This window comes from Neodiprion pinetum, chromosome 7, assembly GCF_021155775.2.
Source record: "Neodiprion pinetum isolate iyNeoPine1 chromosome 7, iyNeoPine1.2, whole genome shotgun sequence".
NCBI classification, from domain to species: Eukaryota; Metazoa; Arthropoda; class Insecta; order Hymenoptera; family Diprionidae; genus Neodiprion; species Neodiprion pinetum.
In genome coordinates this window covers 2,389,955-2,405,013 of record NC_060238.1, presented here as the reverse complement: position 1 = coordinate 2,405,013, position 15,059 = coordinate 2,389,955, and the positions used below count along the sequence as shown (strand labels likewise).

At 38.4% G+C, this 15,059-nt stretch overlaps 2 protein-coding genes across 18 annotated transcripts in view; one reads left to right on the top strand and one right to left on the bottom strand.

Moving 5' to 3' along the window:
• The window catches only part of LOC124223029 (uncharacterized), a 291,603-nt gene that overhangs the window by 13,883 nt on the left and 262,661 nt on the right, over positions 1–15,059 (top strand). The gene's annotated exons all lie outside the window — the stretch shown is intronic.
• Uxt (Uxt prefoldin-like subunit) overlaps positions 1–15,059 on the bottom strand; it is an 84,058-nt gene that overhangs the window by 41,076 nt on the left and 27,923 nt on the right. For 12 of the 17 annotated variants that reach the window (XR_006884180.2, XR_006884179.1, XR_011177553.1 and 9 more), the window contains 2 exons: positions 10,876–11,612; positions 10,204–10,450 (listed from right to left, as the gene is read on the bottom strand). Coding sequence is in view for 14 of the 17 variants with exons in the window: in XM_046634631.2 (XP_046490587.1) it covers positions 10,204–10,450; positions 10,876–11,154 (526 nt within the window). In the remaining 3 variants the exon portion in view is untranslated. Of the gene's footprint in view, positions 1–10,203; positions 10,451–10,875; positions 11,613–13,869; positions 14,058–15,059 lie in introns of all 17 variants that reach the window. The other 5 variants (XM_046634620.2, XM_046634624.2, XM_046634625.2 and 2 more) reach the window with 3 other exon arrangements.

The window sequence follows — 15,059 nt, the reverse complement described above, 5'->3', positions numbered from 1 at the left end:
GTTGGAACGAAGAGTCGACGGGGCGTCCTTAGCCCGATTCTCTTTGGCCCCCCAACCCCCGTTCGGTCCGCGTTATAAGAGCTGAGAAGCTCGTAATATTTTTACGATGTTTTTGTAATGGGGGAATTCTAAAAGAAAGTGACAGATCATTTAACCCTGTGCCTCGTAAACTTTTCCTCCCGGCTCCCGATGCCACAGGATGCAGGGCGAGAGTCCCGGGCTCGCTAGACTGTGACCGAACGATTTTACTACCCTTCGTCGTCCTCGCCACCCTGATTTCCTGGCTCCTGGGGGAAGGAGAGCCGGCGATGCCCTCCGGCCAGTCCGGCCGCTCCTTAAATCTCCGCTTTCCCCTCGACACTCCCCCGCCGACAAAGGAATTAAATAGCAGGAGGCTGAACAACGATCGACGAATAATTTGTCAAGATATGTGATATCGGGATTCACGATTGTTTGGTAATTAATTAACAGGCTTTAACGATTCTCGGCATTCTGCTGACGGACAGATTCGTTCGTCACGTTCGTACCGATCTCGGTATCAATTTTTTCTCCCCATGAAACAGCGGAGGATAGATACAACTGTAGATGACCTCTGGTAAATGTACTGAAAGTTTGCTTTTTTTTTAAAATTTGAAAAAAAAATTCTGGAAACCGGTAGCAAAGTTTCTGAAAAAATGTTGTAAATTTTTACGGATCGACTGGAAACTATTTTAATAACCTATGGAACTTTACATAAATCGGCTTTACGGAAAACGGTCTCAAGATTATTGGAATGTCTTTGAATCGGCTAAAACATTAGTGAAGATTGTTGTTAAAAAGTAGAACGAATCGAATATCAGTCTGGTGGAAATCGGTTGTAAACGCTTTGAATGCCTCGAGATTTTTCATGTAAATCGGTTACAATCTTTTTTTTTCAAATAATTCAAAAACTTCGGATCGGTTTAAAAAATCGTAAAAATTCCAATCAATCGACGATAGCGATCTGTTAATTCAAATCCTTAGAATCTCGATAAACCTGCAAGGAAAAATGCAAATGAATCGCAACAAAGTGAGTTTGTAATTGAGCTGAAATTTTAGACCGCGAAAGATAGGAGCGAGGGTATTTTTCGCGTTTTTCTCCTCTTCGCGGGGGGTTTCGAGTGTTCAACCTTCGTTAATCCTCACTCCTCGCAGCGCAATCCCTCATCTCCCTCTCGGCGACGCGATGACCAAACCTCACGTTCAGAATCCGCGGTGAGTCACGAAGCGACTCGTCGTTCCCCCCTCGTCAACAACGCCGCCCATGCGGTTCCGTTTACAAATTAGCTGCTTATGCGAAAAACGATATCCTACCTGCAGCAACGTCGCGCGACGACTTCTCGACCGCCGTTAGTTTGTAATCAAATTTCTCTCTCTCTCTCTCTCTTTTTGCCTCCACATCACGGTATTTTATTCTCGTTTTGTCAGATTGATCGAGTAAAAAGTAAATCCAATCCAATCGATATTGTAATACGATTTTCCGATGCGTATATATCTATCTCGAACATCGATCATCGCTTCCAATAAATCGAATCCCGATCTGCGCTCGTACAATCTTTCTCCAACGATATTCGATTTCCTGAATTCTCGGTTAAATTCAAGTGGGATGCTTTTTTTTTTCTTACACAAAGAGAAAATTTTCCCAGAGTTCATAAAATACCGCAAATGAGCAATGCTATCTAAATATTCGATGAACATTGTATCGAACATTGATTATCGATCGGTTTTGCAAAATCAAAAGACGGAGTCTGCAGCTGGAATTTCGATTTCCTCAATTTTTTAACCAGTCTTTTATTCTTCGATGAGAGAATTTTTCAGAGTAATTTAGAACTGGCGTATATTCAGTCGTCGTGGAAAAAAAAAACGACGAGCGTCTTTTATCGCCGGCTTTATACGCATTGAATATTATAATCGATGAAAGCCACGGTTGTGTCCACGTCGTTTCGAACTGGATCTCAAGAGCTATTTTCTCCCACTCTCACTCTTGGTTTCTCCGAGGCTTAACCGTGGAATCAAATCTGTTTAAACGATAAATATTTCAGCACGTAGCTTGGGACGAGGATCGGAAAGCAGCGCAGCCTCAAGTAGGTACGATCGCTATCGACGGATCATTACAGTCGGACTGTTTATACGAGTCTCATGCCTAAACGTTGCCGACCAGTTGAGACGTGAAAATCCCCCGAGAACGTGTCGCCGCTGGGTCTCTAACAGATTTAAAACGCCCCGCGAGTCTTCAACGGGTGTTCCAGTTTTAAACGATCTCGGTGTCGGAGAATTTAGGAGGCAAATACTACTTTGCGGACACAAAATCAAGGCTCATTTTCTCCAACTTATTTGCGAAAAGTCAATTATTTTAACTCCACCTTTGTAATTATATTTTCTAATGAATTACGTAGGATTTTTTCGATTCATTGAAATTCAACGATATTATGTTGGATTTGTGACACATTTTTTTTATTTAGAAAGAAACAGAAGAAGAACACCTGTCCGCTTCAAGTTGACGCCAGTTTTTTTTTTTTTTTTTGCAAAAGATTAATATTTATGAAAAATCCTACGCACTCTACTAGATTTTGGCATCTTCTTAAAAAATCTTTTTCGTTTTTATTTTCTTCTTTTTCTAAATTGAAAATTACGACCTGCAGGTAGTCGCCCACGGAGGTAATTGAAAAAAAAACTTTTTTCTTCCACGTCGAGATTTATATTAACACGTATGAAAAATAGAAATAAAAAAATATCAATTTGGTTTTCTTAAATAAAATGGAAAAAATTATTTCGTGTACGCAACGAGTACGTATTACTCCTTCAACTGTAAGAAAAATCTCAACTTGACCCCAGAACCGACTTTAACGTAGAATTTTAAAGTCAGCGTGTGTTCAAAGAAATTTCTTTCAAAACGTTGAGGAAACGTGCGAATCGCGGTGAAACCGAGGCTGAAAGTAAGCGCAGGGATAAGAGCCGTGTTTACCCGATTGTTTACACCATTTGTGCGCAATAGGAGTTTGCTTCTCGCCGCAGAGCGGTCAGTCAGCTCGGTTTGCTCTTCGAACTCTTCCACGGTGGCAGTCGAGCCATTATCCACGTAGAACTAATCGCAAACTTATTGCCCTTTGACAGTGTGTGTGTGTGCGTGGTTGCGTGTTGCACGGTTTTTTCGAGTGTGCGCGACGCCGGCGATAAAGCTATAAAGCGAGTCCTGCTGCCGCATTCAGCAGCGGCCTTAAACCCACTCCGAAGCTAAAAGGTGCAAGAATCGGGGCTTAAACGGTGACCCTTCTTCTTTTATTTCTTTTATTTCTCTTTGTGCGCTTACGCGCCTTTTGATTTCACGATTTGAATTTCGCGCGCGAGGATTTACTCGCGGAATAGATGAGAAACACAATTGCACTGATCAAAATTTCCACACTGGAAAATTTGGGCAGGATTGAAGAAATCGAGTGTGAACAAAACTCGCAAATAATTAATTCATCAAAATGTTACCAAATGTACTTTTGTCAGAACTGAAACGATTTTGAACAGACCACAGAAGCAATAAATTTGAATATTCAGATTCTAATTTGTAGAGTCAGCAGACATATTTCAAATTTTTATCGCGGCACAATTTTCCAATTGAAAGCTAAGAACGTCACGACCTTTCAAATTCTGCCCACAAGATTGTGCTTTGTAAAATGATATATTCGATCCAAAATAACTTTTTGTACGTATTATCAGTTTTTCAAATTTCTTTCCGTATTGTTTTCATAGAAAAAAAATTGCAATTTTTTGCTTGCTCTGTCATTTCCTCCTACTTTGTTCCGATGATGTATTATAGCAAAGTCTGCAGTGACTCGTCAGTCGGATTTTACGTCAACGACGACAAAAGATACAAAGAACCGAAGCGTCGATAAATCTATGCGTAAAACTTCATCTCCGATGGTGTAACGCGCGTGTGTATATATATATATATATATATATATATAAAATATAAGGTACCTGGATCATGACCCAGCATGATCCGAGGGGTGCGAACTGGGTGGATAAACGGTTATACTCCTCGGGCCATATAACGCGACGAAGAGAGGAAAGGAACGAGCGGTAGACGTCGTCGTCATCGTCGTCGGGGAGACGCGGAGGTCGTTAAAAATTTAACTTGTCAAAAGGAGGGTTGAGGAAGCTGCCGCCGCTTTTCCGGAAGTTCGAGAACTGTCTACTTTGATTTTCTTGAATTTGAAATCGTCTGCCAGTTTTTCTCTTCAAACTTCATTCGTAGAAAGGAGTACCTGAGCCGTTTTTGCATCATCATTCTGACATATCTCGAATTCAAACACGATTCGGAGACATAAAATCGTACAAAGGGGTCAAAATTCGAGTACGAAAAGACGCCGACGTCGGAGTCGAAAATTATGTTCCTCTCTTTCCATTCCATTTCATTTTCTGGTAGCAATTCATCTTCGAGGCGAAGGGCTACTAGATTTTTTACGCGTCGTTGAGTGGTAGGAAAATAAAAAAGAAATGAAAGAAAGGAAGAGAGTGGGAATCGAATTTACGAGCTGTTTAGCCAGAGGCACTTAAATTTTTAGAGGGGGGGATCGGTGTGTATCGGTCGGTCTATTAGGTTATGTGAGGTTTAACACGCGTTAGGATTTAGGTTGAACCAAACTTGGGCGGTGAAGCACAGAGAAACAGGATTATTGTTGGTTTTATATGTTCCACATTGAGAGAGCCGACAAAACGTCGTAAACGTGCCGCATAATAGAAAGAGAGACGGGGAGAAAAGGGAGCAGGACGATTGGTTCGACACGCAAAGGTGAAATTACAAAATACATTTGAAATCGTGTACGAAAGTTTCGGGAAATTGGTTATACTCAGACAAAAAAAGGAAACGAAAAAAAAAGAAAGAATTTTGATAACGAGATCGATTGAAATTTTCATCGATTCGATATCGATTCGAGTATACGCAAATTTTGAATAATTATTCTGAAATTTCTCAACTGTTCGAAATTATAAAAGAAAAGAACAGACAACGGATAATTACATTACAGAAGGGAAAAACACTGTGAACTCATTGCCGATATTTATGTGAGGATGAAATTTTTCCTGTCAGGGATAAAGATTGGATCTAATCGGATAAAGATGTATATTATAGTGCATCAGGACGGTCTGCTGAATCTTTGCTAATGTCGACTGATGGGCGGGTTATTAAAAGCGTCAAGTCAATGGCGCGCGATTCAGACTCGTAAAACCGTAGAGGTTTACAGCCCCATATAACGACCATAATCACCCCTGGGATTCTGAATTCATCCCCTTCTGTTTCCTGGTTTTTGATCAACCGAGGCGCGTATCCTACAGTATTGCAGTCGGAATTCAGCGAGGCTTTGGTATTTATTATTCGTCATTATTATATTATTAATCCCAATGATTTTCGGATGTAGCTTTCGTAACCGATTCGCAAAACGATTCGACCGTTTCGCCTCAAACTTTGCCGATCGCTTGGTCCATAGACTAACAAATTGTAAGAATAAACAAAAATAATCGATTGTCGCACGGCATCGATTTCGGAAAAAGCGTGACCCTAATATCTGCAATCGCTGCGAATGAAGATGAAGATTTCTTCAGTAAAACAATTCTCCTAGAATGAAAGTGTACAAAAAAATTTACAGAATAAAGGATACATCATTAAAAATGAATAAAGTCATGAGTAAAATAGGTGAATTAATAAATAAAAACAGTGAGCAGTTATCCAATAAAAAGTTAAACTTGGAAAAAAAAACAGAGAGAGAGAGAAACGAGACAACGAAGGAAAGAAAAGAAGTCGGCAGGCAATCAGTAGCAAATGGGGCACAGCGGGCTAATTTCTTGGTGGTCAAGAGGAAACGGTTAAACGCCTGAAGGCGCGTTTCATGGGCAGAACTGCGTCCATCCTTTTGGGATGCTGAAGGAGTAACAATGACTTTAAAACGTGCGTGCATTGGGTGTGTGTTTATGGTGCATTCCGTCGTAAGCCGGACGCTCGTTCATTTCGAGTTGCGAGTTGGTCGGTTTAAGGAATTATACTCAGTCAGGAGGCCGAATACAAACGATTTTTCAAGAGTTTTTTTTAGGAAGAGACATTTCAATTTGCTGATATAAAAATTTATGTACGTGTTGGGGAAACATTGAACTTAATTCTGATATTTTTTATTTGTAAGAATAATGATTTTTAAAGCTGCTATACTCGATCTCTGGGAGAACTTCTAAAGAAGAAGTCTTAATTTGTTTATAAATTGGAAAATATTTATCAGCGAGAAAAAACCTTCGTTCAAGGACTGAAAAATATGTTCAAAAAGCTCGTGCAAAAATTTGAGATTGATCGGTTTAGCCGTTTCCGAGAAATCTTGCTCACCGACTTTGAAAAAGAGATTCTTAGAAAAACGCCTCTTAAATTTTGTCGGTCGCTTTACGCCTTACTCCCGCGTATTTGGAGTTCGGTTATAGGCGGGTTATATCAGAACTCGGTAATCACTCGCCGGCCAATAACCATTCGAGAAAAAATCGTCGAAACGTTGCTGACCTGTCGAAGTCAGAAGCCAGAGTTACTAAATTTCACTCGAACAATGTGCGGCTTGTCTGCCTTGCGATCCGGAGTCGAATGCTCGAATAAAGGAATCGGTGTGTGTGAGAGTCGATTTTCAAATACATACATAGACGGGGAAATCGAGATCGTCGTTTTTGGTCTGGTCGACAATTTTTCTAATCAAGTAACACAGAGGCTCGCATGAATTACCAGAGATTAAAGTCAGCCAGGCTTGAAAATATTCACTTTTCACAGATTTAGAGAGACTTTAAAAAACCCCCTTGTCAATATTTGATAAATTATTTACGATTATATCAAGTCGCGGAATGAATAACGCGTTTTCTTATAAAAGTGCACCGTTGCATTAAACTTGCAACAATAACGATAAAATAATACTGACAGTCAATTTTTCGTTGTTTCTTATTCTCAGTCTTACGAAATTATAGAAATCTATTTCACGCTTTGGAATCTGCGCGTAATCTTACCAAATATCGATCAGTTGCATTCTTATAAATATTCTCTATAATTCTGTACGATTAATCAATCAAAAAAAAACAAATTGCGAACCTTCATATTAATCTTGTGGCCCCAATTATCCTACACGTATTTTTTGTACGTTGAAAATTTGCGTTACCGTTTAGAAGCTGAAATTATCGACGCGTCTGAATTTCGACCACTGCAAAGTTTCTAGTATAATAATATTTCCTGAACCAGAAATTGTTTGTTTATTTTGGTGAGAAATTTGCGAGCATAAAGATAATGCAGATATTCGTTTAACCGACGTTACATAGCGTGGCTGGAAATGGAATTGAAGTAGAACGAGCGACTAAGTTAAAACAAAAAACAAAAAAAAAAAACGAAGAGAGAGGGAGAAAAAAAAACTGGGGGAATTGCGTATAGATAAGTGAATAAATAACAAGGAGGAGACAATGATAAGGTCAGCAATAACGGTATTAATTACGAATAGTATAATTGGCGGCGATAGATAATAATTATTGAAACGTTGAGCAGGCGTATTAAGCAGTGCTGCGAATTGATCGGACGTCGAACAATGAAGAGTATTGAAACCGAATCGCGAGAAGACATTATTGCAATCTCTTTGAATGTGGCACTGTCCCTGCGAAGAAGAGACTCGCTATTAATTAATAATATATGAAACGGAGAAAATCACGGAGACAAAACTCGCTTTTTGTACGAACCGCCTATTAATATACTCTCTTTCACTTATCTCGCGACTAATTACGACTCTACAGATTACTCTGTCAACTCTGAATCCCTCGTCGACGATCCCAATAATTTCTGTTTACTCTGTATTGAGGCTCGAAACATTGGGGAGGGGGGGGGATTACTGTTTTGCAATATTATAGAACAATATTTTAGGATCATAAAAAAAGTGTCCAGTTCGTGCTATGGCAAACATATTTTTTTTGAAAGGTTTTCAATTCTCGATCTTGCCACAAAAATTTTTAACGCATTTTTCTCGAAAGGCACGTTTTTTCAAACTGGGAGAAAAGATTACTTGAACATCGTTGCACGGATCGATTTGAAATTTTGACAATAGCTTGGCAATTACATTCTCTGTGGAAGTGCGTAGCCGTTTCTTGTTGTTCAATGTAAAATCGACTTATTTTTTTCAAAACCGCACCGTTTCGACGAAATTCGATAAAAACAAAAAAAAAAAAACCTGTTTTTTCTTTAATTGAAAAAATTACGTTTTTCTTTTTGGATTCGTTCAGAAGTATTGTATTCTTGCGGGTGTAACTGCCAAATTTGGAGGGTGGTTTCACCCTCTTAAAGTTTAATGGCAGATAAAAAAAAATAAAAATACGTGTCGCTTACTTTTAGTCTATTATAACGTAATACAAAAGAAACGAAATCTGAGAGTTCGACTTGGGATACCTTCCTTGTCAGTCTCGGCCCTTCCTTTATCGGCCCGTCTGTCTGTCTCTCTCTCTCTATCTCTCTCTCTCTCGCTGCCTCTCTCTAACTCTCAGTCGTTTCTCTACCTACATGACGCTTGAGCGAGGGATGAGAGGCGGCAGGTTGCGAGGGTCGGGGCTGCTTTAACTGCTTTGAACGGTGGAGCAACAGGTAGGTCAAAGACCCACTCGAAATATTGCCACCACATAATGCGTGTGCGTACAATAAATACATGTACACATATCACATGCCTAAGACGTGCTTTCCTATAAACGTAACGCGTATAAATATGCGACGAATTAAGCGGAGTTATGAAATTTGGAATAAAAAATCCACAATTTAGACACACTTTCGTTTACCTTGATTTATTTTCCAATATTATTTAATATATAAACGGTTCTCATTTCTATCGCTAGACTTTGCTTTTAGCGAAGAAAATCGCTGCGTATATTAACATTATTTCTTTATATTTTTCATCTTCAAATCGTGCCACGTGTACAGTAATCTAGATATCCGAGGATTTATACAGAATCGACGGTATTGTAGTATAGGTATCACATTATACCGGGATCGATTAGTCATGCATGCAGCGCGAGTATTAAGCAAATGCATGGCATAAGGACAATATACGAGAACACTGAGTTGTGTTTTCTGCGGGTCACGAAGTGGCAAAAAATGAATAGTTATAATGCTTGTATAATATTCTTCTTGTCTCTCGTAAAACAAGGATAACATCCACCTTCTCATACGGCGTCGTTTGATAACATTGAAATATGATTGAATGGAACTTCTTTTCTTTTTTTTTCTTGCGCTCGTATAAATTTTCATAGAATTGTTCCTACGTAAGGTGTCACAGAGGTGAGGAATTAAAGAGAAAAACTGGCGTGTAAGATAAAAAAAAAAAAAAAAAACTATCGAATAACGAGATAATGAAACAAAAAATTATCCACGTACATCGTTTTACCTCACACCTTTTTATCGTACTCGCTTCATTAAACAAAATGATGCATACAGTCCTACACTACGTACGTTGATCATTTTTCTCTGACTTTTTTCATCCAAGCTAACGGAAAAACCCACCTACAACGAATTTAGCATTGATATAGTTTGTGAATATGAAAACAAAATGCTCATTTTCAAAATTCAAAATGACTGATCTAATATGAGCGAGTATGATCAATTTTTATATTTTCCGCCCTGTTGAATTTTGTAATTCTGACGTTGGATTGGTTTTCAATGACCCCAAAAACCCCCCGATAACAAATTTACAGAGTCAGAGAGAATCTCTTGAAACTTGACAGTTCAGCTGTTAGATGCCAAAATAGTAGATTTTTGAGGTTAACTTTACTTGGATTAGGTTGGCCTCGTGCCTGGTGAATAAAAATATGATCGTGGTACGTTCTCGGCGTCGAAAAAATTCAATTTTCAGCACATGCGGAGCTGAGTGTCAAGTGTCAAACAGTATTGAAGTTAGCAACGTTAACGTAACAAAGCGTCGAAACAAAACTCGTTAATTTACTATTTTTGAACGATTTTAAAAAAAATTTGGTCTACAAAATATGAGTAGAATTTGGCTAAAACTTACCGATTACCGAATTTCAAACAATACAGAAGTTGCGAAGTAGCGTTTATTTTGTTGTTTTTTTCCATGAACATTCATCGTTATATCAACAAGTTAGAAACTCGAACCTCGCAGTTTCAAGAGATTCGGGATGAATTGTAAAAGAAAAACTCACCGTTTCGCCGCTGCGGTAAATACGACGGGGGGGTGCCGTGGGGGTAAATCGCGGGTAATTTTTGCGAGGGTGGTATCGTAACAACCGATCCCCCGATTACGCTGTGCCCTCCGTTGCTGTCGTGATTGCTCACCGGGGATCCCCCGCTGCTGCTGTCGCAGCTACCCTCCAAACTCGACCTCTCGGGTTGGGGCACCGATATCAAACGATCGGCGACGTCAACGACCACCGGACGAGGGTCCACCTGCTAGGAAAAGGTGCGTTAAGATCACCGCGTCTCCGAAAGCCGCGCGGCGAGACTGCGATTTTGTTTCAGAACGAAAAAATAAAAATTCGCAAATGTGGGAAGAAAATTAAATTTGAACACTTTTTTTTGTTTTCCCCCACTGCAAAGTTTTTGTCAATTTTTTCCCCGCACATTTTGCAAAATTCTGGAACACGTACGCGTACATTTACTATTTCTCATGCAAATTTTATTGTTTCTTTATATTTTGCCAACTTATTTTGAAAAATTTTTCAAGATTTTGGAACTTTTAACATTCCTCATGGAATTCATCGGTTTTTTGAACGCTTTACCAACTTTTTTTGCACACATTCTCGCAGCAGCCCCACGCGTCTTCCGACGTGGTTTGGGGATAAGGAGGGTATCTTGAGGAACAAGGAATTACTAACTTCTTCGGGCCCTCTGACCCTGGCCTCGTCCTGGGCCTGAGCTCTTCTCAGCGCGGTTTGCAACGCCATGACGCGTTGCCGTTCCGCGGTTAATCTACACTTCTCGCAGTTACAGCTACGATATTTACAGTATCTCTTGTGACCCTTGAGGGCTATTTTTAGTCTATGATTCCTACAACGGGCACAATTCGGCGGTGTTCTTGGATTGAGCGCCGCGTTTGACGACGGGGCACTGGAATCCATTTGACCGGATGATAAAATGTCGTCATTGTGATCCATTTTCTAAGATTTTTTCCTTTTTTTTTTCTATTTATATCACGAAAAAATAATTCACAGACTTATCTTTACTCGAGTGTATTTCGTTTACTACGCGTTTTGATTCTGTCCTTAACGAGGACGCTTTTCACCCTCGAAGTTTAATGATCTGTGATTACGTTTTATTTTGATTTTTTTTTTTGCACTTTTTAAATCACACAGCAGGTTCGATTGGATCGATTTCTCATTCTCACTGTCAATGTCATATGTTTCATAGATTAACGATCTTTTTGTTTTTCTTTTTCTTTTTAATTGTTATTATCGTTTTATTTAATTTTTTTTTTTTTTCGCACTCTGCTACTGATCCTGCTGCTGATGCAGATCGCGACGATTGTGGTAAAAATAATTCTTGCAGCGTTGGTGATTTAAAAAATTCTCCAACCGTTCCGCGGGGGGATCAGACTTCATCCTGACGTCTTTCTCTGCAACAGAACGTAAAGAAAGAGATTCGGTCAATTTAATTTCCTTTTTTTTTTTTTAGATTCTATTTACGCACATGCCGTAAGAATTTCGCACGCGATTAGCGCGATAAAAATGAACAGACGGCGAGTGAAAAAAAATCAATCAAATACATTCGACAGAACGATAACAGCAGCTTGATGATTATTAAAAAAAAGTCAATTATCGACGAACCTCGATCACTGATTGATTAATCGAACAATGTATCGAGTGCCTGTGCGGATTAAATCTCATCCAGTAGGACGCGTTTCATACGGATTTCAATTGAATTCAATTCCTTGATGATAAATCTTTTCCTCACTCCTCTGAAACTGGGAAAAGCGATGAGGAAAAAAAAAAAAAATTCAAAGTGTTACCCGTGTAGGGAAAATTGATGAATATCTTTTCCCCAACAGTTTTAACAATGATTCTTGTTCTAAGAACTTTCAATAAATCAATGAAGCTAATCGATTTCGTAAAACGTGAAAATTTCATTAACCGTTAGGGGGGAAAAAGAAGATTGTTGTGTAATTTCAGACGATGAATATAACTTATAAAAAAACTTTATTTTTACGTTCACCAAAATTACAACACGTATATATATATATATATATATATATATATAAAAAACTATATTTACACACGAAAGCGCATCAGGTGATGCACTTGGATACGGAGATAAATACATACATATACACATATTTATATATATATATATTGCATCGCACAGATTTGTCTTTAACACTACTAATTATATGCAACTTAAATTTTATCATCGCTTATATAGTACGTAGCAAAGCAACGCCGAGTGCACAGAGATTCGTTGCAGTGTCTCTCTCTCTCTCTCTCTCTCTTTCTCTCTTTCTCTCTCTGTCTCTCTCTGGATCTCTCTCCCGACTCTGGCGTTGCATGCATGCACGCAGCATGCAGCCAGACACTTTGACGTGACACGAGGGGGCCAAAATAGGTGGTGAGGGGGGAGGGGGGGGGGGATGATATGATGTGTATATGTATATATATGGAGAGAGAAAGAGAGAGATAATTTTAATACATGTACAAATTATGTACTTATATACGCGGATGTAGGTACATTATACATGTATGTATGTATATAACCACCGTAAATATAGCTCGCTTGGTTGTTGGTTGCTGGTTCGTCAGCCTTGGGGAGAGTTAAAGTTCTCGCAGATTTTAGAGAAGAGGAAGAAGACGAGGGAGAAGAAACACGCGCGATTCGTCTCGTGTAGCAGCAGCAGAATCATCGCCAATACCACTCTATACAATATATATATATATGTATATATGCGGAACAGCCATATGGGTATTACATATGTAGAAAAGTCGCTATAACGGTACACTTTGGTATTCTGCATACCGAAATCATTCGAGATACACACATATATTATACTTTGGTATATAATAAACTGATGTGCATATTTGACACGTGTAATAACTGTTGAAACACGAGGAATGTAATAATCTCGCGAATTTCCGTCGATCGGTTTTGACGATACGTATAAATGATGCAGTTGTTGTTTTGGAAATTTCAAGAGGCTTATAAAGAGGAACTCATTGAAACAAATTTACGTAAATTTTCATAATGTTTAAAAAAAAAACTATATTCCGGTATACGTATATTAAATATCGTGAATATGCTTAAAAAATGTACACATATATGTATATATTAGGGTGTGCCAAAAAAAAAAAAAATTTGTTTAAATATATTTTTTTCAAATGAACAAGTAAAACTCTGTAGAGCGTCGCAAATATACTCCCATCCAAATATGAGCCCTTAATATCGATATTTAGAGGTGCCTGTTTCGTTTGTTTCCATTTTCCATTTAACCAACAAGTAAAGAAAATCAAAAAAATTATTGATTTTTTGCTTCGTCTCGAAAACGGCTTGACTTATAAACTATCTAAATACAGATTCTTGTAGAAAATTTCACGCTCTATAAAAATGTACCGAGATAAAAGTTTCCTAACGTCAACCGCTTAACAGATATTCGCATATAAACATTGAGTCGTCGATTTTCTTCTTTTTATTTTTTTTTTTTATTTTTTGCACAACCTAATATACATATATGTACATTTTTTAAGCATATCGTGATATTTTATATTATATGCATTGGTGTGTAAATTTGACATCGGTGTGAATTCTTCCGATATTTAGCATCGACATAGAGAAGTGTTTTCAGAGTAACGCCGTTTAATGACTTGCATAAAGCGCATTTTACGTACCTACTTATACGTAATATAGTTAGTCGGTCTTCGAAGCTTCGTTCGTCTTCTTGTCCGTCATATAGGTATGCAAGCTCCTCACCGTCGGAATGATGCGAAATAATATGAAATGCAAATAATTTCACAACTCCGAATGCAAATTTCTCGTCGCCTGCACCGACGACCCGACCGGACGACGATTCCCGGTGCTGCAAGTTTATATTCATTATTGCTTTCTTATCGTTCGTTCGACTCGTGGTAGCGATTTTTTTACGCTCAAGAAGTGGGTGGATACAAACAGCAGGTATTTTCATCGAAGGCTGTGATAGCGCGAAAGTTGAAAAAAAGAAAGAAAAAAAAACGTCACGTCGATTCGTTGCAATAAATATTTTAGAGAAAATGCAGAATATCGATGCCGTATGATTTTGTCGTTTTTAATCTGCATGATTTGAATTATAGCCCACTTTTGTCGACATTTAATCGTTCACGTGTTATCATCTAGGATTAATTTTTTCCCTACAGTTTTCTTTTATTCTATCAGCGGAAAAATTCTGTTACTTAGAGATTCGTTGTCAATTAATATGAATAAAATTTATTACATTCGTTTAGAAGACGCAAAATCAGCCTGATAATTTATAAATATATACTTTCAAAGTTTTAGATTTGTGCTTCGTTGTTTTTTCTCCGCAGTTCTCAACGCTATCAATTTCAGTTACGCTTTTATAACCGCAATATCGTTACAATATTTGAGTTTATCAATTGATTCGAACATCTTTTCGAATTCTGTCTATTATCCAAGGAATAAAAATTGTCCCCTGCTTTGACGAGAGAAATCGAGCAAAAATCCCCGAAGAAGAACGTTTGATTAATGTTTTTAATTCAAACGAAAATTCACTTGAGAAGAATCGAAAATTATTTACATCGCGAATTTGTATATTATCCACATAATACGACAATAAAAGAACAACTTTACTGCATCTATTTCTCATCCGGTATAAATCACGTGTCGAAATTTATTATACACGGATATTTACACGCCGTGTTTTGCAGGCACCGAAGCTTTACATTTGATAAGTCTGCGATGCAATATCAAAAGCAGCTTCTTCTCTCGCACCTTTCTGTGCGAACGGAGCGACGGGTAACTTTAGGCCTAGCCTTCGTTGCCTCTCGCCTGTTCTCTCGATGCCTGACTGACTGACTGACTAACCGAA